General features: G+C 41.2%; 2 protein-coding genes across 6 annotated transcripts in view; one reads left to right on the plus strand and one right to left on the minus strand.

Annotated features, from left to right (window-relative positions):
- Positions 1-1,385: 1,385 nt before the first annotated feature.
- DKK3 (dickkopf WNT signaling pathway inhibitor 3) lies at positions 1,386-21,256 on the plus strand. Of its 2 annotated transcripts, none has more exons than XM_072336939.1 (7): positions 1,386-1,655; positions 3,603-3,740; positions 4,192-4,275; positions 16,136-16,228; positions 18,130-18,274; positions 19,186-19,342; positions 20,720-21,256. In XM_072336939.1, the coding sequence occupies exons 1-7, from the start codon at positions 1,464-1,466 to the stop codon at positions 20,961-20,963; spliced, it is 1,053 nt and encodes a 350-aa protein (XP_072193040.1). In that variant the 5' UTR covers positions 1,386-1,463; the 3' UTR covers positions 20,964-21,256. The 2 variants fall into 2 exon arrangements, with proteins under 2 accessions (XP_072193040.1, XP_072193039.1); XM_072336938.1 differs by having other exon boundaries at positions 1,387-1,655; positions 20,717-21,256.
- A 2,504-nt stretch (positions 21,257-23,760) lies between these two features.
- The window catches only part of USP47 (ubiquitin specific peptidase 47), a 48,907-nt gene continuing 46,399 nt past the window's right edge, over positions 23,761-26,268 (minus strand). For all 4 annotated transcript variants that reach the window (XM_072336937.1, XM_072336935.1, XM_072336936.1 and 1 more), the window contains 3 exons: positions 26,005-26,052; positions 25,786-25,916; positions 23,761-25,178 (listed from right to left, as the gene is read on the minus strand). In XM_072336937.1, the coding sequence (XP_072193038.1) occupies positions 25,004-25,178; positions 25,786-25,916; positions 26,005-26,052 (354 nt within the window). In that variant the 3' untranslated portion in view covers positions 23,761-25,003. The remainder of the gene's footprint in view (positions 25,179-25,785; positions 25,917-26,004; positions 26,053-26,268) is intronic.

The raw sequence follows: 26,268 nt of genomic DNA on the forward strand, positions 1-26,268 counted from the left end.
GTTTTTACCTCCAATCAAATGTGAGGTTCTTGTATTGAGGCTGACCTAAGGCTTACAGACTCTATGTACTACATCTGGGATATTCTTTTCCAAATATGTTTCCAGTTCAAATTTTACCAGTTTATTGTATCTTCCTGAATTCATAAATTAATAATAAATTATACCCTGTCAAACGATCGTGTGGTTTTGTAGGATGCAGTTTTTTTTGTGTGTAACATGTACGTTAAGATGTTCTCAGAACATTGAGTTACTCCTCAATGCAAAGGAAATTTGAATTCTTACTGTGTCACTTGTGACAATTGTCAATCGCATTATTTAAGCTGTTCTAAGTGCAAGAACTGGAAATCTAACCATAAGGACAGGAGAATATGATATCTAAGCATATTTCTGCCATTGCAGAATCGTTTCACGTGTTGTATTTCCTACACTGGTAAGGAATAAAGTTAATTTGTTAATTCCTAACACATTTTATTACTGAAATGTCATAGTCTGAGAAGATTTTCTTAAAGAAAAAAACAAAACAAAAAACCCACTATTGCACTGGTACCCTGAGATTTATGGCATATCCAGGAGGAAACCTTCTGTGGCACCAAACAAAACTGATGTCAAGGGCCTTTTCCAACCTAACCAGTTCTATGTTCCTGTGATGCGCTGTGGCTGGAAGGCTGGAGGAAGGGCTTTCCTCTGGAGACATGGGCTCTAAGCATGTCTGCTGCCCTCTGTTAGCACTCTGCAGCAAGCCTCCTCAGTCTGCCAACAGTGGAATTTATACAGGTGATGACTGAAATAATCCATTTGTGCCACATTTTCAGAACATCTATTTTCTGCAAAAACACTTTGCTCACTATTACCTCTCCTCCAGGCTCCAAAATTAAATGAGGTGTATGGGACAGTTTTCTCTTGGCCCCACACTGCTCAACCGTCTGTGGAATCCCTGGGGTGCAACAAGCAGAGGAGAAGTAGCACGGAGGCAGGGGAAGATGCACACGACGAAATGACGACGCTGTCTGGATTTTTTGAGGAAACAAGTCTGATAAGAAGCCATCGTGTAGGCCGAGGTGCTGGGCAGGCAGATGCCGGACACAATCAGCTCTCCGAGAAGCGGCCGATGGCAGCGCTGATAAGAGCTGCTGAGCCGCCTTGCTGGAGACGGGGAAGCAAAACGCATAACGGAGATGTGAAGCAGCTCCCTCCATCCTCTTTGCATTAAACCTGTTCGAAAAACCAGCGGAAAGGTCTGCTCCCCTGAGGGAAAACACACGGAGCTCGCTCCCCTCAGCACCCCCCGCGCCTCGCGACGCTCGCGCTCTTCCCGCCCATCTGGGGCTGGGGGGCCGGGCCAGGCAGAGGCGGGCGGGGGGCTACGGGGCCGACCCGGCGCAGAGGAGCCGCCCGCCGCCGCTCCGCCTCCGCGCCGGCAGCCCGCAGCGACGAGCGGCAGCGGCGGCTGAGGAGCGCCGGGGATGCGGCTGGGAGCGGGAGCGGGGCTACGGCGGCGATGGCTGCTGCTGCTGCTGGCCGTGCTGGCGGCTCTGTGCTGCGCCGCGGCCGGGAGCGCCGGGCGGCGGCGGGCGGCCAGCCTGGGCGAGATGCTGCGGGAGGTGGAGGCGCTGATGGAGGACACGCAGCACAAGCTGCGCAACGCCGTGCAGGAGGTAAGCGAGGCGCGGCGGGGCGGGCGGCAGTTCCTCTCAGCGCCCCCCGCCTCCCCCTCGCGCGGCACAGCGCGTGCCCCGACGGGACTCCCGGTTGCAGCCCGAGCGCTCCCCTGCGCATCAGGCACCGCTTTCCGTCGCTTATAAGCTGCCTTACCCTGCAGCTCGGCTCTTGTCCGCGCTCCGTGCTCGTTCCCGCTGGCGCTGTGCTGGTGGTGCGCGCTGCGGGTGGCGCTGGGAGAACCCCCGTGCCGCAGCGTGAGGCGAAGCTGCAGGCAGGTGTCCGAGCGGGCCCGGCAGGGAGGGGAACAGGACGTGGCGAGGGGACGGGTGCAGAGAAATGTTGGTGTTGTACGGGAGCTGAGGCGGGAGAGGCGATCCCCAGCAAGGACTGAAAGATGTAAGGCATTCCTGAAGAAGTGATGTGGGGGAGCGCCTTATTTTTAACATAATTCTAAGTCTCGATCGCAAGTAACGTGCCCGGAATCGCACAGGACCTGCTTCACAGCCGGGAGCAAACGCCAGACCGCAGCCACTGCCTCGCATCGCCGTCACGACATTCAGTCCCGCATTCCTCTCGCTGCTGGGCTTTTTTTCCCATCGCATTAAGATCCTCCCTTCCAGGCGCTCTCTTTCACTTAGAAAAGTTGCAGAGTCCAAAAATCTTTTTACTCGCAGTCCACCAGGGACGCGGGCTTTTGTTTACTGTAATTAGATCATTTCTGACCCGTTACAGTTATCTGGGTGGTTGCTGGCTAAGTCTGCTCCAGTCATCCATCTCGTGGAGCCTGTAAACACATTGAGACAGGCCATTTAAAAAAACAAACAAACATGGTTTGGAATGCAGAAATCATGCTTAGTTATAAATAAGGACATAGCAACATTTTCTGCTGATTTTACCATGCGTATAGGTAATGTTTATTCTGGGTTGAGGACTGGTCTGCACGCAGCACAAAGATGGATCCTCTGAGTTTTGTGAGAGCAGATATCATCTGTGTCTTCCTTACGGGAAGGTTGCCTCAGTTATTGAGCCAATGCTTTGCTTTTAAGGAGGTTTGCAACTGTCTTTAGAAGTTGCGCCAAAAAGAGACATTTTGTCTTGGGAAAAATTCTGTCGTTCACTCTGGCTGAATTTATCATAGAATCATTAAGGTTGGAAAAGAGCTCTAAGATCATCCAGTCCGACCACCCACCTAACAACACTGCCCAGTGAATGATGTCCCTCACTGACACATCCACACAGTTCTTGAGCACCTCCAGGGACAGTGGCTCCACCACATCCCTGGGCAGCCTGTTGCAGTGTTTAGGAGAAGAGGTGTTTCCTGATTTCTTACAGAAACCACAAATAACAGAAGTGAATAAACTTGCTCCAGGTCTATAGTGTTTACAAGACTCTGCCCTTTTGCTGTGCTTACTCTGTTTTCTGATTCAGAGAGTATTCTCCCCATCTCTTCTGGGGTAAGTCTTCATCTGTCAAAGAAAATGGGAACTGAGAGAATGAAATTCTGGCTGTGTGCACCCTGACCTATTGGACTCCTGTTGACTTCAAGGGGCTTTGTCTGTGGCTCTGTCCTGCCAGAATATTTTCTCCTCTTTGTCAGGTGGGAAGGACTGAAGTATTCAGTTTTTCTGGGAAAAACAGGAAGCCTGTGCAGATACCAAGTCATCACTAACCTCAATACACTTTCTCCTCACAGAGATTTGACTTCAGCTCTACTATAAATGTTGAGAGCTCAGAGGTTTAGCTCCCCAGTGTTTCTGTAGTCCATGAAAAGAGCTGCTGTGTTTGCTGACTGAAACAGCTGAGTAAGCACTCTCATACAGCGGGATCTATAGTAACAGCATCACACAATTAAACAGGGCATTACTGAGAGCTGAGGGAAAAGAAATGTAACTTGTTCTCTTTTGCGTGATTGCTGCTAATATTTAGTTCTTTCCATTTGGCAGATGGAAGCTGAAGAAGAAGGGGCAAAAAAGCTGTCAGAAGTAAACTTGGAAAACTTACCTCCCACCTACCATAATGAGTCCAACACAGAAACCAGAATTGGCAATAAAACTGTTCAGACTCATCAAGAAATTGATAAGGTATGTGAGAATATATAAATAGCAAAGTGTTCATCCTCATGTCCTTTTCTTCAAAAGTGAAAATAATTTTGCATGTTTTGGGGAGAAATTTGAAGCACAAACTTCACCGATGATGACTACTTTGGGGTCTTACTGTCTATTATTTGCTTGACTGGTTACTTTAGGGCTATGTGTCATAAAGTTTAGAGTGAAATAATTATTTTGAAGAGAACACAGGTAGGGAAATTACATATATCATAAAAGAAAGATCATCTCTCATTCATCTTCATTATGCTGACATTTTAAGTAGTTCTCCTTTTCCCTCAACTAAGTTTTTTATCTGAGTGCCTGAAAAATGGGGAAAAAGGGGGCAAGGTTTAATTATAGGGGAATACAGGACTCAGGGTAACAAAGGACTATAACTAATAAATGCAGCTTAATTTCTTGCTTTTTTGTGTGTGTGTCTTATCAGGTTACAGATAACAGAACTGGATCAACAATTTTTTCTGAGACAATTATTACATCTATAAAGGATGGAGAAAACAAAAGAAATCATGTAAGTGAATACATATTTTCCTCTTGAAAGTTAAACAACTACTTTCAGTTCATAATTCTGCAGAACGCGATAGCTTGTGACTTGATATATCTGTATTTCCAGATGGTTTAAAACACAGAAAACCACCAGGTGCAAGCAGTCAGAATGGATTTTATTGTCATTTGTTTTTGTTTTTCATTGGTTTAATATAAGAATGTTGCATTATAAAATATAAGGAGAGATTCTACTTTGTGGCTGAGGTGCTTAATCTGAATACTGAATTCGTTCATCAAATGTAAGCAATTGTACTCAAATCGTGAAGATAGTTACGCAGCCCTTTCCAGTGACTGTGCATAAGCCCGTGGTACAGCAGTGCTACACAAATGCCCTGTCCGTGCTTTTGGTCTTCATGGAGAAATTTCTCAATAGACTGTAACACTTAGAAAAGAAACATTTTCTGTCTTGAGGAGTCAGCAGAAAAAATACTCTCAGTTGCTTTTCAGCTTAGCCTTGTGGTGAGAGCTCTTGGTGAAATGTAATTCTGGGGAGGAGAGTAGAGGACAACTCCCTTTACTCCAGGAAACATGATTGTCTAAAGGTTCACAAAGAAAATTAAAAGGTAAAGAATATTCTTTACCCAAGTCTTGCAATCCCAGGAATGTTTGCTTAACAACAGAAATCTAATAAGAAGCTCCTGTCCTAAATACAGACTCAAGACCTTCCCGAAGTGAAGAAGTGATGATCCCACATTTTTGTATGAAAATAAACTCAATATTTCGACACTTTTGGATGAAAAGAATATAAAACAACATGTGGTTTGTGTAATTAATGGTAGCTCTAAGTATTAACAGTCATTTGACAAAGGGTGGATACTCACATTTTGTTCTGAGGATGGAAATTTCGATAGCAGAGGCTGAGAAGAGGCAGCCACTGGGAACCAGCCAACTGTTCTGAAGCCATTCAGGTATCCTTCAGATTGGTGACTTTTTAGAACAGCATTTTTGTTTTTATTCTCATTCTGCCAAATAAAAGAAATAGGCACATGCTAGCACACAAACTCAACTTTTATGCTTGTAGGGAAACTGAATGCAAAAAGCCAGACCTGCTTCATAGGTCCACATACTGATGAGTCGAATCCAGCACTGGAAAAGCAGCTTCACAGAAAATAAACTGGGACAACTTTTCAAATGCCTGTACTACCCTTTATCTCTCTGAAAACAGATTCAAGCATACATTTCTATAATACAAATATATATATATGTATATATGCATACATATAGTGGGGATACACTATTAGAATAGCATTAGGCATAATCTTTCCCCCTCTCCTACTCCCTTTCCTTCCTCAGACAGGATTTCTTTTTGACTTTGCATTGTAAAGGTATTCTCTTTAGACTGTACCCTTTGTTACTGAATGTCTGGTTGATAGTATTTTGGTGGTTAGAAGACTATCAGTATTTTGAGCCTCCAGAAGAGCAAGGCTGCTTGCCATTTCTGGCACTAAGACCCAGCTCTTGAGAGGTGCTGCGTTATTTGGAGGCGCCACTTACATTCCCAGACCAACATTCACTTTCTCAGATGTCAGTGAGGCCTGACAGTTACCAGCACAGATGTCAGGCTTCAATCCAGCAGGCAATAGGTAGCATATTTTTATGTCTGTGCAGGGTTTTACATTCACTTATTTTAAGTTTTAAGGTTCAAATATTCTGTAATTTACTTCATAGAATCGTAGGGAACATAGCCTATCATCCAAATGAAAGTAGAAACTCCAGGAGAAAACTCAGTAAGTACTGAGTACAGAATGTAAAGTAACAGTGCTCCTTATTGTGAGGTGAAAAATTTTCTGGTTTGTTGACAACTCCTATTTCAGTTGTGATATATTAGCCTAATCAATGAAAATGAGGCGTGAAAAGTGAAAAATAAAAGGAAATGAAATTTGAACTGGTAAGACCTGCTGCACAAAGACTGGTTGCCTTCCTTTTCAGTTGCATTCTGAGTAGTACTTTAAACTCTCTTCTAAGTCCAGTCTATTGTACCTAATTCCTCTTTCTCAAAACAGGTTTTTAAATATGCTAATATTAAGGGACAGTGTACCAGGAAACTGCAGGACTGTCATGCACTTATCAATGGGCTTTGGCAAAGTAAAAAACATTCCTTTGGGCCTTGGGAACAGAATCTCTTCAGCTCACAGCTGCACATTCTCATTGGGTAGAAAGTAAAGGTCATCTGTGTGATGTTTTTTTTGTGGGAATGTGAAGGGAGGTGCTTCCAGTGTGGTTCTGTGTAAGATGTTTGCTCTCTCTGTGGACAGATGGGTATCTGCCTGCATACGCAGGTGTATTTGGCCCTGCCTTCTGCAAACACAGCAGCTGATCAGTCATTTCAAACACTCACATCCTTAGGAGAGAAGCCCTGTGATACTAAGCTATTATTTCTGCTGTCTGAAATGCTGCGGCTCTGACAGTGAGAACAGTACCACTATGCTTTTACAAGCTGATTCGATGCATTCTGGAAGTAATTGTGTTTGTTTTTATTGACTAAATATGGCTTGACCCTGATACAGGAATTTAAGGAAGTAACTGAAGAAGAAAAGCTCCAAAGTCCTAAATATTTAGTTGTAGAGATGGGGTAGGATAGATAGCATCCCCATTCTAATGACCATTTAAAGTATTTGTAAGCCTTTAAGTAAGAGGTTTATCTTTACTCTGATAGTAAGAAATAGAAAATAATAACATAATAAGTATTTAATTTCTGGGGTTCTAGTTCCCCCATCAGCTTGCAAGGTAGAGCTTTCTAGAGCAACATCTGCTTTAAATGGCCAAGCTGTAGCATGTCATAACCAAGCTTTCAGTTCTCTGTGACTATACAGAACTGCTTGATTTATTTTTGAGCAACTTATATATGATTTCGCTAAACATGTTCCTGGCCACATATACAAGACTTGCACTCTGAAATTTATACTGCTCCAAAGAGAGGAGTTCCTATCAGTGCTGAAATGAAAAGGAGCTTTGGAAATTGAGAAGGAAACATTTATGGAATGGAAATTGCCATTTGTTCATCAGCAGCAACTCTGCAGGGGAGAGGCTGGGGGCAGAAATATGAATGTGCAGAATCTTGCTGTTGATATCTGCCTCCTTTAGCATGACAGTATCTCAAGGAAGATGCTTGTTTGAACTTCCTAGCCCTGTGTTTGGGTGGATTCATTATTGTTTTTCTGTTGTTCTGATTTTTTGCAGGACTTCTAGTCACTAGTGACTTGAAGTTGACAACCTTAACCTGTCAACAGACAAACTAAGTGCATTCTTGTGTTAAAATCCTGGTCTCTTTTTAGCCAAAATTTCCATAATATCTAAATCTGGTAGGTTTTGTATACTTAAATCATTCCATTCATTTGCACTTTTAGTTTGCTTTTCTGTTAATCAGCCACCCTGCTCTGCTTTGCAAAAAAATGCATGGATAGCATACAATAGCAGTCATTTAAAAGGAGAACTATGTACAGACCTAAGATGGCTTTGTAATACTGTAAGGCTACGGTGGCCATGATGTGAAGAAAAGGGAGACTGCAGTTTTCATGGGTTCAGATATCATAGCTGATGAACTTGAACAAACAAGCAAGTGTAAACAGCTGCTAAACCTTATCAGAGTGAAGAGAAGCAAGGTACCTTTTGCTGAGAGATAGGGCAAACCAGGTGTTTCAGGTGAAAACACAGCAACCAAAAGTCAGAGGAGGACAAAGATCATTATCACTTTTTTTTTGTTTTGGGGGGTCTTTTTTGGCTTTAGAGAGTGGCTCAGATTTATAGGCAAAGAACTGATGTAACAGCAAATGGGTTACTCCGAATTAAAGGCACCAAATGCTGCGTCCATTTGTGTCAGTGGAAGTCTGGAGTAATTGAGATAACTTCAGTGAATTTACTTTCCTAGCAGAAGAACAAAAAGAGTGACTGGGATTTCTTTCACATTTTCTTATGTTTCAAGCTGAAGAGGAACTGCTTCACCATTTTTTCTTCTGTCTGAACTCCTACCCTTTGAGCAGTTAAATAGTGAAGGGAGAAAGATTTTTCCACCACCTCCCACCCTATTACTGTAACACAGCCACAGAACCTAGCATTGATTCACTGTTCTGAGTCACGGTGTCAGTAAAAACACAACAGTAAATCAATGAGTTTACTCCTAGAAAGCTACAAAACAGACTTCCTCTGGAAAAGTCAGTGCCCATCCACTGCTTCATCAGTGTCCACCTGACAGTCATACACCATTCCTAAAACTTTCAGCATTCTTCTTAGTTGTGGAAATCTGCCTTGTCTGAAACTTACTCATCAGGTTTAGTTATCTACTTCTTTGTTTGAATATGGGTTGGCAGAAATGTTCTGCACACAAGCGATGGTGTGGGGACAGCGTAAATCAAAAGAACAGTTGTTTACCTTTTCCTTGGTTTGAGCAGTCTTTTCATACCTAACATGTTGAGTTTAGGGAACCAGGGCTGTGAAAATGTCCCGCAGACAATGTATAATTTATAGGGAGATATAAAAACAAATCATCAGGAATGATTTCACTTTCTAATTCTATTATTGTTTTTGTTCTACATAGTTTAGCTCACTGGCTCTAGCAGTTTTAGCTGAAACCATGTTATCTAATTAAGTAGTAAGTTTTAGTTGTTAGAATGTGGCAAAGGTTTTAAAAAATACAGGCTGCATTGTCACATGTTTGCTGGCAAGGATGTTGGCTCAGTAACACATATACAATGAGCTTAAGCGTTTTCTAACCTTCCCCTGGACAACACATTCATCAAAATCATTAGAATTACCTTGGCATACCTAAATGTGAGTAGGAGGAGAAAAAATGAATGTGATCCATGATTGCTTGGCCTTCTATACATCGTGAGCATCTGCCTGGCCTCACGAGGGACTACATGCACTTTGATAGTGCTGGGGAAGACCTCAGCAGTGACCTCAGGAGTTATCACATCATGGTAGTTTACCACTAGCTTATAGGGAGAATCCCCCTCCATCTTTCCTACCTGTCCAAATTCTCAACTTTATAACAAGACCACACCTTCCAACAAGTGACGTCATGATGTATCACTATTGGTGGAAAGGTTTTTGGAACAGGAGTTTCAGATTTGCTTATGCTCTGTTCTGTAAATTTACATCACATGAGGAATCCCTGAAAACTGTTCCCTTAGAAAGCCCGCTCATCCTAGGGGAAGGAAGAAACATCTTAAAGCATGTCGATAGACTCACATCTCAATGTCAGGCAATGGAGAATCTTCGTGGGCTTCCTGAGTTCAAGACATATCCGAGGCCTCAGCAAAGGAACTCCATCCTTAGGCAGACGTTCATCTCGTCTCTTCACAAAATCCTTCAGCACTGGAGGCAGATTCACTCCAGTGCTTTTCTACGCTCACTATAAAGTCTCTATTGCTGTAATTTAAAACATTTTTCTATCTACTGCTCATGGAAAATACATTATTCCCTTTTCTCTGTGGTAACAGCAGTTATCCACATAGTCAGTTCTGTGATAGGCAAAATTCATTGTAGGTGAATTCTTATCCATGCATTTTTGTGCTCATATTAGCTTTGGTTGATGCCTTAAACATAGCAAGTAAGTTTTCTGAAATCATAAACTACTGAGAATGTGTATCACATGAGAGCAAGGCACGTAAGATTCAGGGTTTGAAATAAGTTCTGGATTGGGCACAGACTGACATTCCTTCTACACCTCCATTCTACTCTGTTCTACACTTAACTGAGCAATTAAGATCAGCAAGGTGCTGCTGAGCACAGATATCCTGTTGTGCAGCGTTTCTCATTGTGCACAGATGTTTCACATCCCTGCTGTGTACAGCTACTAAGGATTGTTTTTATAAATTTTCAAAACCTACATAGCTTGGTAGTGAATCATGGAAACTCTGTAGCTGCCAGTTGTAGAGAGAAGAGACGCCTACATAGAAATGCAGTTTCAGAATGCACCATTTAATGAGGGCTGCATCTTTATATGGTTAACTAACTACTTAGGCATAATGTCACTATAGAACTTCGTAGTGCAGCTTTACTGTGCTTCTGTGACTGTTACTGTATCTCAAGATGTTTAGCATAAAAACCAAAATCTTGCAGACCACAAGGCTTTAGACAGATCTGGTTATCGAAAGTCACACGGTTGTTGTTCTTCCATTAACAGAACCAGAGGTGGGGTCATTTTTCAGTTAGGCCTGTTTATTGCAAAATCATTCAGAGAATTTCCTTTATAGACACAGATCAGTATTTAACCTCATTTGATATTCTATGTGAAAAAAGGTCTCCTAGCAGGAAACAATTAAACGTAGAGTACTGCTATTAGTTTTGGGTCTCAAATTTTCTACCTGCAGAACATTCCTTCTCTTGTCTAATGACAGAGCCCCTGTAATACTTACAAACGAAGAAAAAACGGCGTGGGTCACATGGCACTGAGTTGCAGGAAGGCCTAAGGGAAGATTGTGTTGGAACTTCTACCATCTTGCCTTGCTGACAGTACACCTGACAAACAGGAGGAGAGAACAGAAATGTCATGCTATAAGTCATCCTGCCTGCTCTAGGGCTGAGAGGAGAGGTCTGTTATTGCAGATAGCTACTGCATTATGTAGCCCAACATATATCAAAGGCTACATCCACATGCACACACAGACTTCTGCTCCTTTCTTAGGTGGCTACATCTGAATTTTCAGACTAAGTTAATTCACTGCCAGATTATTGTTTGTTTGTTTGTTTTTTTCCTGGGAAATTGGAATCATTCTCCTGATACGCCTCCTCTGATAAGACTGCAAAATAGATTGAAAGAAGTACATTACATTGTTTTCTACTCAGGAGCATTTGCAGAGACTGTATTTAGTCTTGCCAGGATCAGATTATTATATTACTTACCGAGAAGAACATAGAGAGAGAGGAAAATAAAGTGAATAGTTCTGCACAGGGACCTGCCATTAAATTATTGCATGGTTTTCACTGTGAATGAACAAAACATGATCTGACAGAGCATCTTGGCATTGCTTCTCTCAGTATCCCAAAGCATTTGTCAGGAATTTTTTATTCTTTTGCTCTTGTGTGTAGTTTCTTTTTCCCCACAGTCTCCGCTCATTGAAGCTGTGGATTCAATTTTATTTTATTTTATTTTATTTTATTTTATTTTATTTTATTTTATTTTATTTTATTTCTGACCTGAAATATTAAGAGCAGAAGGGTCTGATCTGTGACAGGATTGCTGTATTTGTGCTGCGAGTAAGTAGATGAAACAGAAAGCTGTGGACTTCCTACATGCGTTTTGGTGGCAGGTAGGTTATTGACTACAACCTCCCTAAATTAATGCCCTAGGCTTTCTGACAGAAATGGCTAATGTAGCTGTTGGTTGCTTTTGGAACCTTCAAAGCTTAGATGCCTTTGTGTAGTGTCCACTTCTGTCATGTACACATACTTCACGTTCATTTATATAGTACCATGTGGAGAGCCAGAGATTCTATCCTATTAAAATGTTGATTTCTTGAAAGCAGAAAAGGAAAAGGGTGAGATTAGTTGTCTTGAGAAGTTTAAGGCAAAACTGAGGGAATGGATTCTATTTGATGTATTACTTTTGATCTCAGAAGTCACATTCTTCTTGAAGAGCCAGATAAACGGACATCTTTCCCACACAGCTCTGGATTGTGATTAATACCATAATTTGCAACTCATGTCTAATCTTTTCAGTATGCCTTCTTTTTAACAGTAGTCCTTGTTTTTATGAGCACTGTGTACTTGGCAGGACAGCAGCAAGATGTTTGCTCTGCTGGAAACTATTACAGAGGTTTTGAGATATTTCAAGGCAAATTAACTCGTATCTCAATAAATATGAATGCATTATGTGCTCTGTCTAGACAACTAAGAGATTAGGAACTGGAACACCACTGCAGTTCAAATTCTGGTGCAGTTTCCATAAGACAATATTCCATTATGTGCATTTCTGACTTTTTTTTTTTTTTAATGTATGTAATACATTTAGGATATAAAATAGTTTTTTATGTTTTTTTCCTTACTACTCAGCAGCTTTTGCCATCTGTTGGAGTAATGGAGACCAGCCCAACGTAAAGTGGCTTGCAGAAGTTAAAACAAAAACTAGAAGGGGATATGCAAACACAAAAGTAACTCTTAGAAGTGCTAACTGCTAAGAAATGCCAGTTTCAACATGAGCAAGTGCTTTTGTTGGAGCACTTCAGCTACGGTTAAAATTATGTCATCTCACAGATACAATCCAGTGAGCCTTGGGACTTGCTGGGAGGGATCTTTAGCTACCATTCTTGGATGGTAGCAGTAAGCTAAAACAACAAAAACAAACAAACAAAAAAAAACCACCCAAAAAGCAACAACAACAACAACAAAAAAAGCCTGCCTCTCCTTTTTCTTAGTCTCAAAAGCTTTGTTATCACAAAACACAGCTGGATCAAAAAAAAAGCCAGCAAAGGAGGCCACATGGCTCACAAAGGGAGGAAAAAGTATACTTCTCTTATTTGAATCCCACTGCTGTTGCCATGTCAGAGCGAGCAGTCAGTGCACCATGATGTAGAACAGCTACTGAGTTCCTCTGCTACTGTTGCATCTCACCCACAGGAACATTTTCTGTTCCATATGCTCCCCCTGAACCTTAGTGGTCTGTTTAGGTCTGTAAACTGTATTAGTCACCACTGAAAGTATGAATATCGTCATTAACAGCTTCTTCCTCTGCTTTGCGTACTAAAGTCAAGTGTTGAGAGCCTGGAAGGAAATCATAGCTTATTCCAGGGAGTCATTTACCTGTCCCAGACAAATTGTAGCTGAAGATATGAAGAGTGAAGAGAAAATTTCTTAGAAAATTATCTTTGAAGAGGGACTTTTTGGTAGAATGTGGGAGGGAAGATGAATGGCCAGAGGGAACAGACCTAAATGTCAGTTTTTAATTTAAAATCTGTGGTGATTTTTAAAGTCAGTGTCAGAATTGTCATGTAAAATTAGAATTTTATAGTCTACGCTTCAGGTGTTAAAAAATATGTTGTTAATTAGGAATGAAGGGAGAAAAAAAGAGCAAAGTGAAATGAACATGATTTCAGTACGTAATATATCACCAGCAGATGGGATGGCTGAGGTTTCCATAGTGAGCAGCAGAAACCAGATAAACACTGCAAATAAAAGAGAGTTTCTGCAAGAAAGTAGGTGAGTAGTTCTGCTTTCATAAATTCAAATGGGACATCCTTTGCTTCTCCCTGTTTGTCCTTCGTGTGTGATATGGGCAGAGGATAACATGATTCAAACCACAGCTGGCTGCACTCCACCAGTCAAAGACAGCCTGCCTAAATAGGCTACATTGCCCTTAGGTCAAAGGCACATTAGTGGTGAGGTGTCAATTGTTGTATCAGGAAACTTTTCTTCTCTACCTTTCCATGCACACGTAGGCATTCAGCAGGAAGCAAAATACCCTTGTCAAAGCCAGTTACACCACTTGTCACACTCAAGCATCTGTTTCAGACCAGACAATTTAGTAGCTTTCTTTCAACAGCTGTGGTCTACTTCAAATACAAGGAACCATTTCCAACACTTCAGCATTTTGTTGTGGTTTTTTTTCCTTCCTTTTCCCTGTGGGTTTTGGAACAGATTCTAACCCCCAACTTGCTTTCAGGTGTTGCCTGACATTCACTGTAGGATACAGTATCACATCCTTCTTCATCCTGGCTTCTGTTGTGTGTGTATACTAGTTACTCATTCATGAACAGGCAATCCTGCTTTCACTTTGCATTATTATTGAGCACTTCTCAATGAGCATATTCCTTTGCTGCTAGGTTAAATGAACTGGGATAACATCTTAAATGATTTCAGACAGATATACATCATTAAAAGTGTAGCTAATTCTGTCTTTACGATGTCTGCTCATCTTGTGTGCTTTGTTGCATGTCAGAAGCCACACTCCCTCTCCTCAGTTTACACACCATTGCCTCTGCAAAAACAGTGTTTTGAAAGATACCTCACTTTACTGGATTCCAGAAGGACATGGATGTGCTCAGAGTCTGTTGCAGCTGATGGTGATGCTTCTTATTTAGCAGCTGTTGAGTCTCGATGTAGCCTGATTAGAAAACGCCTGCAGCCTGGTTAGAAAGAATGAACAAAAAGAGAAGATCTGAGTGTTTTACACTGACTGTGGATTATAAAATCTGAGTGAAAGAAGCCGGTTTGGAGCGTGGCACAACTTTTCACAGCTCTAAGAGGGTCTACGGAAACAAGCTTTTTATGTGCCAGGAAAGGAAACTATGAAGGTTTTATTTTTTCTCCAGCTGAAAAGCTCATGAAATCTGGGGTCTAAACTGGTGGGATATGATTCGATTAGAGGGGGAAAAGGCCTTTGAAAAGGGATTCACTAATGCAAGAGAAAGCAGCAGCTGGAGAATGGCAACTTAACTGTTAGCTGCTTGTAGAGGTAGAGAGAGGGTTATTCCATAAGCTTAAAAATAATTATGACAAAATTTCTCCTCTGTGGAAAGGGACGTTTGGAAAAACTGACTACGCAGACCTGGATGTCTGCCTGAAAGCAGACGTAACGGGAATGAAATCGTATGGTTTATTCTGAGCATGGCTTATACAAGGGGATTCGGGAAAGAAGCTGACAAAGCTACACAGATAGAAAATTGGCCAGAGAGAATATGGAAGCTGAAGAGAAGAAGTGGCCAACTGCTAACTTGGAAGCACTAACATTTAAAGACACTGTATAACATCAGGAGTTTGACCCACCTGAATATGGAGCAGCACAAAAGCAAAGAAGCAGAACATGCTATACCTGTGCTGGAATAATGAAGCTGCAAAAGCGTAATGCTGATTTATAGCAACCTAAATCCAGTCACACTAACCTTTTAAGACAGTTTAAGTGACTGCTTTGTAACTAGAAGCATGTAACTCAGATGTAACTTTACTGACTTGAGATTAACACTAACAGGCAGTCGAGTGCTTTCTGCAGAGAATTTGGGGAGTATTTACGTATTATTTTGTACTGACCAGTAATAAAAAGCATCAGCTTTATGATGGCACAAAGAAGGGGGCATGCAGTAGAATGGACTCAGGCAGAAAAAACACTATGGCTTTATTCTTCTCCTGGCTACATTGTTTCGAGCCTGGAGAAATTACATTCCATGTGAAAATACGTGCCATGCAAATACATTCCAGAATTGCTTGGTTTTTAAGAGGGGACCACCAGGAGACATCCCCAGGAATGTTTAATGTCTCCAGTGCCATGGATAGAAGCGCTACATTCTTCAGCACAGAAGTTGTTGCTTGCCTAAAAGCTCACATTCTGCAAAGCTCCTTTTGTTTTTGTGTCTTGAGAAGAAATTACCTGCCCATTGCAAATCGCAGCAAAGTAGTTATAAGGAGAAAAAGATGCATCTCCCTTTTACCCTGGGGCTGTCATTACTTGCTTAGGGAAGTGAGCTGTGCTGCTGAGGTTCTGAGATACTCTTGTCTACTGCTGCTGGAGTGTAGCCTCTTCCCTTTGCTCGTCTCATCTCAAAAGACAGCAAACAACGAATCATGATAACACTCTGATATAAGTAGATTAGCTTTATTGCAGATACCTCCATGTCTTCAGTTTGGGTGTTCTTGTTACTTTTTCTTTCTCCACTAAATAACAGAACAATGACAGGAGTTAATTTTCTTGAGGTTACTGGTCTTAATTTATACAAGGGAGGCTGCTTAATGCTCTGCAGCCACATTGTTCTGTTGTTGTATGAAGAATCAGGCAGCCTTTTATTTTTTTTCCCATGATTCCCAAATAAGAAGCACAATCAGCCACAGCCTGCTGTTTCAACAAGAGGTTTGGTTTCCTGTCATAGTGGTAAACTACATTGTTATCCTTTTTTCAGGAGTGCATCATTGATGAAGACTGTGAAACAGGAAAATATTGCCAGTTCTCCACCTTTGAGTACAAGTGTCAGCCCTGTAAAAGCCAGCATACGGTAAGTCCTGAAATGATCTCTGGTTTTATGGAGTCTTTAAAAACTTACTATGTGAATTATCGATGTCAACAAATCAAAGCTGTCACTTAACAAGATGCACAGCAACTAAGTTATGAGGTTTTTGTCCTAATAGGCCTTTGAAGCTCTACTCTGCTCCTCCTGATGAGTCTGGGTTGCTGAAAGACAGCATAAACTAATGCACTGGAGATGGCCAGAATGGGCAAAGGGCATGCCAGTTCTTAAGACCTGGCTGACAGTTGGTCATTTCTAGCTTCTGAGCAGCAGTCTGAACTCCCTGCACTGACAACTTGTGCAGTGTTGTAGTGCAACTGTCACCATAAATGATCCTCTTACATCATTTGCCTTATTTCAATCCTTGAACCAAAGGAAGCAATAAATCCCCATCTTTTCAGTTGAGAAACGTTCTTGGCAATAGCTACGGCTGCTGAATTACCTCCTGCAGGTAACAGTGCCTGAGAAATTCAGGCTGCTTCTGTGGTGAAAAGTCAATTTAAAAGCAGTCTGTTGAAGAAGGGCTTTACCTGACTGCCCCTTTTCACCTCTGTTCTGCTGATGGCCCTTCAGGAAACAAATTGTTATTCGAAGCATTTGCTGGCCATTAAATTACAGCTAAGCAAACCTTGCAGTAAGGTTACGTAATCAACTGGATTATGAAAATCCCTCCTGAAATTCTGAAAATACCAAACTGATTGTTTCAAGGAGCTGTATTGGCTTCAGCAGATTCAGTGCTTACTCAAGTTGAAGGCCTGAATTACAAGCTCTTGTCATTGAAAAAGCTTATTCTTCTTGTCTTGCACTTGTCTTGCAACGATCATTTTTCCACACTAGCATGGAGTAATTAAAAACCAGCTGGGATGTTACTGAAACTAAAAGCTCCACTTTTCTCTGCACTGCTTAGTAAAGCATTTGTAGCATAAAGCATAAATTTGGTCCTAGCTACACTCCTGTTGCAAAGTGAGCTCAGACTGAAGGTATCTGTATCAACTCCCTGACCTGGATCCCCCACAATTACATAACATTTCTTCATAATTAGCAGTGCGGTCCTACTTCTTGCCCTGGGTCGAGTACCTCCTGTGGGACTTGCTGGCAAAGTCATTCGGACTCTGTACGGCTGCCCAGACGGGCTTTACACGGACAGAAAAAAAGCTGTGAAAACGCTGACCTATCAGGAATCTTAGATTATAATCAAAAACCTAAAAGAAGAAACAAAACATCTCTGTGCTTTACTGGCTTGATTTATGATGTGCGCATAGTTGAAACGCTGGGAGAACTGTCAGTCAAAGCCGTATTCAGCTTGAGATTTGCACTTTTCATTTTTACAGAGCTTTTTCTCCACAGAGATACTTATGTAAGATTCCTAGTACAAATGGAGCCTGGTTCTTATTGCAACTAAGAATTGGATTTGGCTAAGATTTATTTATTTTTCCCATTGCTCTTTACCAGCAACCCTGAACAAACTGTAACTGATGGACTGACTTGAATAGTGGGGGAAAAAAAAAATCAGCACCGTGTTCCACTGGTGATGTTTCATTTGTTTCATGATGACAAAAGGTTGTCTTTAAGTACAGGACACTGCAGGATGTCTGGCTGCCGACCAATTACCGTGACTATGCTAAAAACCAATTCAGATTCCATAGGACTGAAAGCATAGAAGTATAGAAGGGATGCCATTGCTCTGATGAGGACGTGCCCACCTAGCAAATACTTTTATATATGCTTGAGTTGAGAATTCTGTTCCAACAGTAGGAATACTGCAGCTACGTGTTTAAAGGAAATCTAAGCAGCCATCTTCAGAGGCTAAATCTGTGCTTAGCTGTCTGCTGAGGCAGGCAATTAGTGCTACAGTGACAGTTTTGTCATCTGCTTTTTCCATTCGCAAGCATTGCTCACGGGATGTTGAATGCTGCGGAGACCAGCTTTGTGTTTGGGGTGAGTGCAGGAAAGCCACTTCAAGAGGAGAAAATGGTACCATTTGTGAGAACCAACACGACTGCAACCCAGGAACGTGCTGTGCTTTTCAGAAAGGTACACGAGTTTTGCTTTTTCATCCCATTCATTTTATAACTGAGCTCCTTTGCTTAGGTGAAGTGGTTCCACATTTTTGGCCTGGGACGTGCACTGTTTTAACTTCACTATAAAAGCTTTAATCAAATTTGGAGCAAGAATGAGCCTGACGGAGGTGTACAATAGCAAAAGAAAAGCCTAGTGCACATTAGGGGGGGAAGAGCAGGAGAAGCACAGAAATCTACTGCCTCAAAAGAAAGATGCAGTCCCTTAGCAGTCATAGAGTTCTGCATCATGTTTTCATTCAGTACAGCAAAAAACAGAATTTTAAATCTGTGAAAGAAATTAATGAGATTAAGTAGTTTTTTTTTTCCTTTGTATTGGAGGAAGCAGGCCATCGAGTCAGACTACAGCTTCACTTCATACTTGTAAGCTTGATATGAGCCTCCCAGGGCACAGAACTATACAGTGCTGACTGGATAGACAGGAGAAACGATGTTCCAGTTTATGTTGTCAATCTACACAGGAACATGAAACTTGACTTGTAAGAGAAAGGAAAGAGAACAAGATACCAGAGCTGACATCAGTCCTGAATCCTGCCTAGTCAGGGCTCAGCTTCTGTTACTGTTTTCTGCCTACTGGTTCTTCAGAGCTTTTAACCTAGGTCACTTGAACCTATCAGTAACAGGACATAATTCCAAATCTCTTTTTACTTCAGGTAGATACTTTAGTATATTGTTGCTTGTTCCACCCTCCCCACCCCCCCTCCCAGTGGAATGAATGTTTATTTATGGCTCCCTAATCTGCAATGGGACTTAAAATGATATCAAGGCTTCTTTTTTAATATCTTGTACATATATTAAAGATTAGCTCATCTCAATTTAGCATACAGTTAACAACTTCTCATAATACTCACTCATTCTGGTATGCAGAACTGCTGTTTCCTGTGTGCACTCCATTACCAGAAGAAGGTGAACCTTGCCATGATCCTTCAAACAGACTTCTCAACCTGATCACCTGGGAACTGGAACCCGACGGAGTACTAGAGCGATGCCCATGTGCAAGTGGCTTGATCTGCCAAACTCAGAGGTAAAGATCAGAACATGAGCAAGGGAAGTGCTTGTTGGGTTCCTCTAACACAGACAGAACTTGTTGACCCTTTCACGCTACAGAGTGTTGTGATGGCTTTTCACATCACTAGTTTTGAAACTGTTTCAGGCTTTATGCTTTGTCTTGTACAGAAGTGCCTGAGTTTGGCAAAGGCTTATTCCCCACGTGAATGAAGTCTGTGCATCAGGCTTCTACTGCATTTTAATTTGCAAAGTACTAACAGATGTTTAGTTAATCAAATACCATTCCAATTTCATTCTCCACGTGCAGCCCTCATCCAGCAATCTTCTGTTAGTCTAGGCTTCTACTGGATGTTTTGCTTGCTCACATTACATGCATACAAGACATTTTAGTACATTAGTGGGATTAAACAGGCATGTTTTTGTACTATGGATCAGCTTCACAGGTCATTTCTAGCACAGCAAAAAAATCTGGCTTTGCTAACATTGTAGTTAGACTTGCAGTTCAGACCTGAAAAACTTCACAGTGTGCAGACCTCTTCAGTACCTTCATGAGTTTCAGGGAATATGAAATAGACTGACTCCATATTCTTCTGCTAGAAGGTAAACTTTTTAGTGTATCATGGCTTTGATCCATCTTTAAAAGGTGAGTTATTCGCATCACCAGCAATTTAATGAGGAGAAAAATAAACCTCTGAAGTTATGCATAAAAGCATTTTTGGAAGACTTACATGTTACCTGTAAAATAAGCTCTTCAAGTTGTTGCCACACTGCTGATTTCTTTCCATTAGCTTTTAACAAGACAGCAAAGCTGTGATAGAAACGTAGGTTATACATAGTTAATATAATCTTTTTTGGTGCACGACTCCTTCTACTTTTTATGCACAAAAAACAGTTTTTTTCCCACAAGTGGGACATCAGTTTGCAGGCAAGCAGAGCCACTTTTCAAAGCAGCAGCAAATACACCTAGATGTCTATTCAGATCCAAATAGATAGCACTCAGTTCTCTCAGCTTTGTGGTTTCACGACACTGTCTTCTGCATTTGTTTTAAATTGGACAATCTTCTGACCTTAGTATTGCACTAAGGAAAAGGACTAACCACGACTGATTCTGGCAGAGGGGCCAGGCTGTGCTGACGTCCACTGCCACCTTGTGTCCTAGTACCAAACATGCTTTGCTATTAGCAACTCATTTCTCCCTCTGTAGAAACTCTCAACTTTCCAGCTGCGAAGAATGCAGCAATGAGACGTTTACAAGGTCACCTGTGTCGGACCTGACAATTTTATATAACTAGTATGCTTTTACAGGGCAGGGTATTATGAATTTTATTAAGAACTATCAAAAAGAGCATGAGAAGATGCACTGTATGACCAGGTGTCTTTCTTTTTCCAGCAGCCACAGTACTACGTCTGTGTGTGAACTGTCCTCCAACGAAACCAGAAATGATGAAAAAGAAGAACACCTAACCATGGATGAGATGCCTTTTATCAGTTTAATAACCAGGGATAGTCTTTCTGATTACGAAGAAAGCAGCATCATTCAGGAAGTGCAGAAAGAATTAGGGAGTCTGGAGGACCAAGCAGGTGTGAAGTCTGAGCAAGACCCAGCTGGTGACCCATTGCTAGGAGATGAAATATGAAGTTCAAGCACCAGACAGTTTAGTTAGTTCTAGAAACTTCTGTCTAGTGTCTCGCTTACATAAAACCCTTAACAGATACTGCTGGATAGAAGTGCAATAAACAACTTCATTGAGCATCTGTTTTCATGCACCAAAACTGCATGTTCAAATCAATGCTTGAAGAATTCACTCCATCTTTGGACCAAACCTTCCATCAAAGACAAATGAGAAAGGTATCGGTGTTCCCTCTGGATTAATACTTTCCCATGTACAGCAGAAATAAACGTATCAGTACTTGTACTCATTAAAAACCACGTTAAGCATACATAATCTCAAGTTGTTAGTGCCTACAGAAAAAACTGCTCAGTATTTCCTGTACATGCACTTCAGGTTATTTGTCTGTTCTAAGAACCCCCTTTATACCACCTCAGTCTCCAATTTCAGCTATTTTTTGTTGTTTGTTTTTTTTTAAATATGACAGGTGAAGCTGCACGGTACAGATCTGTGCTGTCATATCCCTCCTATCACACATTCTGGGAGGACAGATGGAAAGAAGGGATGCTTACCCTTTCTGATGAATATGCCCAGAGCTTCTTTTCTTCTTTTTCTTTTGTGTATAACGGAGGTCACCTGTTCAGCATCAAACTTCACCGTAAGAACTGCTGTTCCATAGTTAGTATCCCTTCAGTTCGGCCCTTCCACATAGAGTGGTCCTTGGATTCTTCCACTGCATAAGGGTCATTCTATTAGGAAAGCAGCCTGCAGCATTTTGCATGTAAATAACAAATGCTTTTTACGTACAAACACACACATAAGAACAACTGGCTTCTTTATAGGAGTTTTCAACTTGACAGTTTAGGGCTTTGTCTCTCAGTGTCAAAATGAAGTATGAATAACTGCAGAACAGCTCAACAGGCTTAAATACAAAGCATATCGACTTTTTTTTCCCCTACATTGAATACACGTTCCACACATACATACACAGGAGCACAGCTGCAATTACAAGCAAACCGTGCCTTGTAACTAAATACAGTGCCACATATGGCAGCATTCTGCCCCTTATGAACATCCCCCACCTCCCGGGTAATTCCAATTAAGGGTTCTATACACTATACCCCATCACTTAGCCTTGGGAGATAAAGAAGCAGCAAACACATTCATTACTTCAGCTAAGCGTTAAGACAACCTAAATAGCTTCTTGTTCATGTTTAGAGCCGTGCTTCTCCCTCTTGACTGTCTAGATCCAGAGAAGATTCTTTAGGAAGCAGTTACTGCTTCTAATATACTTCATAGGTTTTAATCCGCATTACAAAATGTGAATATTAGCATTACCATTTCAACATTGTTGATTTAAGAAATCAGTATCAAGCTAGAGGAAAATCTGATCCATCTATTTCACTGACTCAGCCATCTCAATGGTTTACTACAATGGTTCTTCCACTGTTAATGATTGTTAGGAGTACTGACATCACCATTCATTATTGGACATGCTGAAAGATGCCACAAGGCTCCAGCCATGTATTCTCAGAGCTTCTTCCCAAATGCATCCCCTACTGCTTACAGCTAATCTGTACAGCAAGTACCAATAACTAAATGAGCAGTTACTGATTGCACTGCTAGCCTTCAAGCCCCTCACCACTTCTAGTCTATACAAGACCTTCAACAAATTCCCTGGGCATTGGAATCAATATGAAACATTTTCACCAGGAGCAAGAAGGGTATTTCACGAGAACAGCCTTTCAGTTCAAGGACTCTTTTCCATCACCAACTCATATACACACATGTGCTCTCCGACGTGGTTCACATTTAACTTTCCTCTCTGTCCCAACTAAGATTTGAAATTCCTGTACTTTAGAGTCAATTCATCCATACAGTGGAAATAAATTAAACTTCGCTGTCATTTCCCTTGTCTAAAATAGCACTTCAAGAGAGCAAGGGCTACCCGTAAACATTACCCTTCGTAGGAAGGAAGACAATTCTCCCTTCAAGTTTCCCAGTGCCTCGGTCCCTAATAACACCTGTTGCTATTAATCAATCTCTGCAAAACTAATTTAATCTGAAACTTAAGGGTCTTTTCTTTCTTTAAAATGCAGCCAAACTCAATCAGAACATAAAGCAAACGCTGCAAAGTCTTCCCAAACAATGCAGAATGTATTCCAATATGCTGACACAGAGGGAAGTTCACCACTGAACAGGAAATCATTGTGAGGATGCCCCTCGGGCCTATATCCAGACCTTTATCAAGACATACAGGGTTACAGTGAGCTTCCAATAAACGTGTTCAACTGAAGTTTCCCAAATGAGGCTAAGGACTAAGAAAGCAGTTTTTGGAATTCTTTTCTTAGCCAAACTTCTCCCTCTTCCAACAACTCAGGATACTTCAGCAGTCTATTTACATGCATAGATGGAAGTGTAATGAAGCTACTCTACCTACTGGATGGTGTGCACTCTATGCTTCCTCTACGGTTCCGACTTGTTTACGTCAGAGATGAGGTGGTACAGCTCAAACAAAAGGAAGACTGGGGGAATCCCTCCTTACAGTGCCTGGCTCTCGAGCTGCTGGATTCCTCAGGCTTTTCCTGTTGCTGCGTCTCATTCAACTCCTCCTTCATCTCTGTGGCAAAACTTAGCAGCCAGCTGTATTCAGAGCCTAATCATTTCACTGGGAAGGAATGAATTCTGGTAAGGAAACTTAACTTATAAAGTGTGTATGAATATACACACATGTACAAACAGGCTTACCGCTCTGCCATGGCCTTGGGAAAGCACATTTCCATGAAGTAATCCTGACGTTCTTCAAGTAAAACCCACAACATTTAATGATTAAAACACAACAGAATGAACAAATGTTTTATTGGCATGTTCATTGTTGTAAACAGCATCTGGCATGAAAAAGTTTACCAAAATCGTTTGATTGTTATAAATTAGGTGGCTTTCTGAAAACTAAGGAGAATTGTTCTCTATTGATCTTTATGGACCAAAGCAAGAAAAATGGCTGTTCCTAGGCTTTTGCATGCTGACTGCGTCACTCTCTGCACCACCACCTGAACTACCAAGTTTATATGCTGAGGTGTTAAAGGCTGCCCCAGTACTTAACTACATAGAGCTATGGAATCAATTCCAGGCAAAAATAAAATGACTTCCAACGGGTGGAGAGATGCAAACTTGTAATAGTCTCAAAACCAAAATGTACAAAAAAGTAGCTAAACAGAACAAAAGCTTAATTAACACGGAGAAATACAACCCTAAAGTACCCAGCACTGTCAAACAAAACGAATACAAATTTAAATAGGCAACTACACTTTCAAACGTACACAGTGGATGTTGATATGTGAAAAGAAATACCATGGAAAGTAGCTGAACTGCAATTCTGTTAAATGGACAGGGCAAATTTTATTTACACATTGGATGAAATATCATAAAGCTGCTCAGCTTCCGTAACCTGCTAAAAGTCAGTTCACCTTACAACAGCACTTCTGCAAAAAGAACCAACACCCGCCGGCCGCTTCAGCCAGACCTCTAAGAGCACCTGTTTGGTGGAAGAATATTCTCAGCCCTCGCAATTGGAGTCCTTCCATCATATCTTCAACCCCTTTTTGCTTCTTTTGAGAACCAAGGTGTTAACATTTGCTTGAGACTCTCGGATGAGGTAATGTGTGTACCAGCGAAACAAACAAAAAGGATTCTTTCATGGCCTTTGCACAGCTTTTATTATTAAGCTATGAGTATCCTGTTTGAGGCTAGTTTCACTAGCTACTATGTGCACGCTGTCCTCAAAAATTTCCACTCGTTTCCCACCCCACCCATTTTTAGGTTCTAATCTTTTATTTGCACATCCCTTTTAGCTTTACAGTACATTTGACTATAGTGCACAACATGATTCCAAGTCAAACAGCGACCCAACGGGGCACTGCGCTGCTGATTGGTAGCACAGCCCAACCAGTGCTGGTGTCAGCGCTTTACACCTAATGAGTGTCCTGCCGTAATGGCACTACACAGTAGTAGAGAACCTTCTTATTTGAAACAAAAAAAATTCCCCAGGGAAAATGCTATAGCAAATATCAGTCTTGAGTCAAATCTTTATTTGGTGCTCCATCCAGATAAATTTTTAGTGCTTTCTCTTTACGAGGAGAGTAGGTTACCCGGTGTCCAGTTTTCTGGAGTCTGCTGCTTTCTTTTTTCATCAGTTCGTTTCTCTGTTCGTCTGTTAATTCCATTAATTCTTCGGTTTTATCCCTAAGAGGAAAACACACGTTAAAAATCTACATTAACTACAACAGCGATTAGATTTCTTTAGCTCCCCCTCCCTGGTGCAGCTTAGTAAAAAAAAAAACCACAAAACTGAGCTAACATAATACTCCACACAAATGCTTTTCTTCTCCAGTGACTAATATTAACCTGAGTCTCCTTTTATTCAGTATTCTTACAGCAGACCCAACAGAAAACAGCAAGAACAGAGACTATATTCCATCTACCTCATCACACCCACTCTTTGTGAATAATTGTGACTGTTCTTTGTTCCATCACAACACCAACGGCTAGATGAAATTCAGATACACTCTCAAGAACAGCAATTACTTCTGTATTTAGCCATGACTTGAGAGAGAAAAGTGAGTAAAAGGGAACAGTACTTATTTTCTTAAAACAAGCAAACCCAAACAGTTAATCGTCAGGTTCGTATGAAGCCGAGAAACCCAAATACTACAGTTCTGTGTTTTCAACCTTCTCACACAAGCATTTCTCCTTTTAGAAAACAAGTAGAATGTTTAAGCTTCTGTTGATTACATCACCCCTCAAATCTTAAGCAGAGATTTCTGGCATTACTATTCTGTAATGTATGTACCTATAAAATATTACTGCGCCGTCATCACAAATGTACAGAGGCCAGACATTTAATGTAGATACTTTAGGATTCCAGTCCAAGTCTTGGTGGATCTCTAGGACAGAAATGTCACATGGAAATGTTCCTCTACCCTAAAAAGAAGCAATTGTGGATAAAAAAAAAGTTACATAATCACATACTCACACCAATAAAATATGAGGGAAAAAGGAAAGATCTTACCTTTGCAAACTCAATATTTTCTAAGGGTATTCCACTTAATTCACTCAGCTGTGGAGTGAAAAAAAGAGTGGATTTAATACTACTCAACAACATTATGCTGCATCTACATAAGCCCACAGATCTGCCAAATCTAGAAGTTGACTAACACACTCATCAAGTGATCTAAAGGATTAGTACAAAATGACAAAGTGACACTTTCTGAATTCTTGGAATTACCGTCGTGTCACACAAGTGACACCTGGTGTGGCAGTTTCATCACGTCCC

The sequence above is a fragment of the Excalfactoria chinensis genome, chromosome 5 (assembly GCF_039878825.1).
Source record: "Excalfactoria chinensis isolate bCotChi1 chromosome 5, bCotChi1.hap2, whole genome shotgun sequence".
Lineage (NCBI taxonomy): Eukaryota > Metazoa > Chordata > Aves > Galliformes > Phasianidae > Excalfactoria > Excalfactoria chinensis.

Excerpts from the sequence above, each read along its gene's own strand:
- DKK3 (XM_072336938.1), top strand. The coding sequence starts at position 1,464 with ATGCGGCTGGGAGCGGGAGCGGGGCTACGGCGGCGATGGCTGCTGCTG. Across the intron at positions 3,741-4,191 it reads CTCATCAAGAAATTGATAAG|GTTACAGATAACAGAACTGG; the intron begins GTATGTGAGAAT and ends GTGTCTTATCAG. Across the intron at positions 4,276-16,135 it reads GAGAAAACAAAAGAAATCAT|GAGTGCATCATTGATGAAGA; the intron begins GTAAGTGAATAC and ends TCCTTTTTTCAG.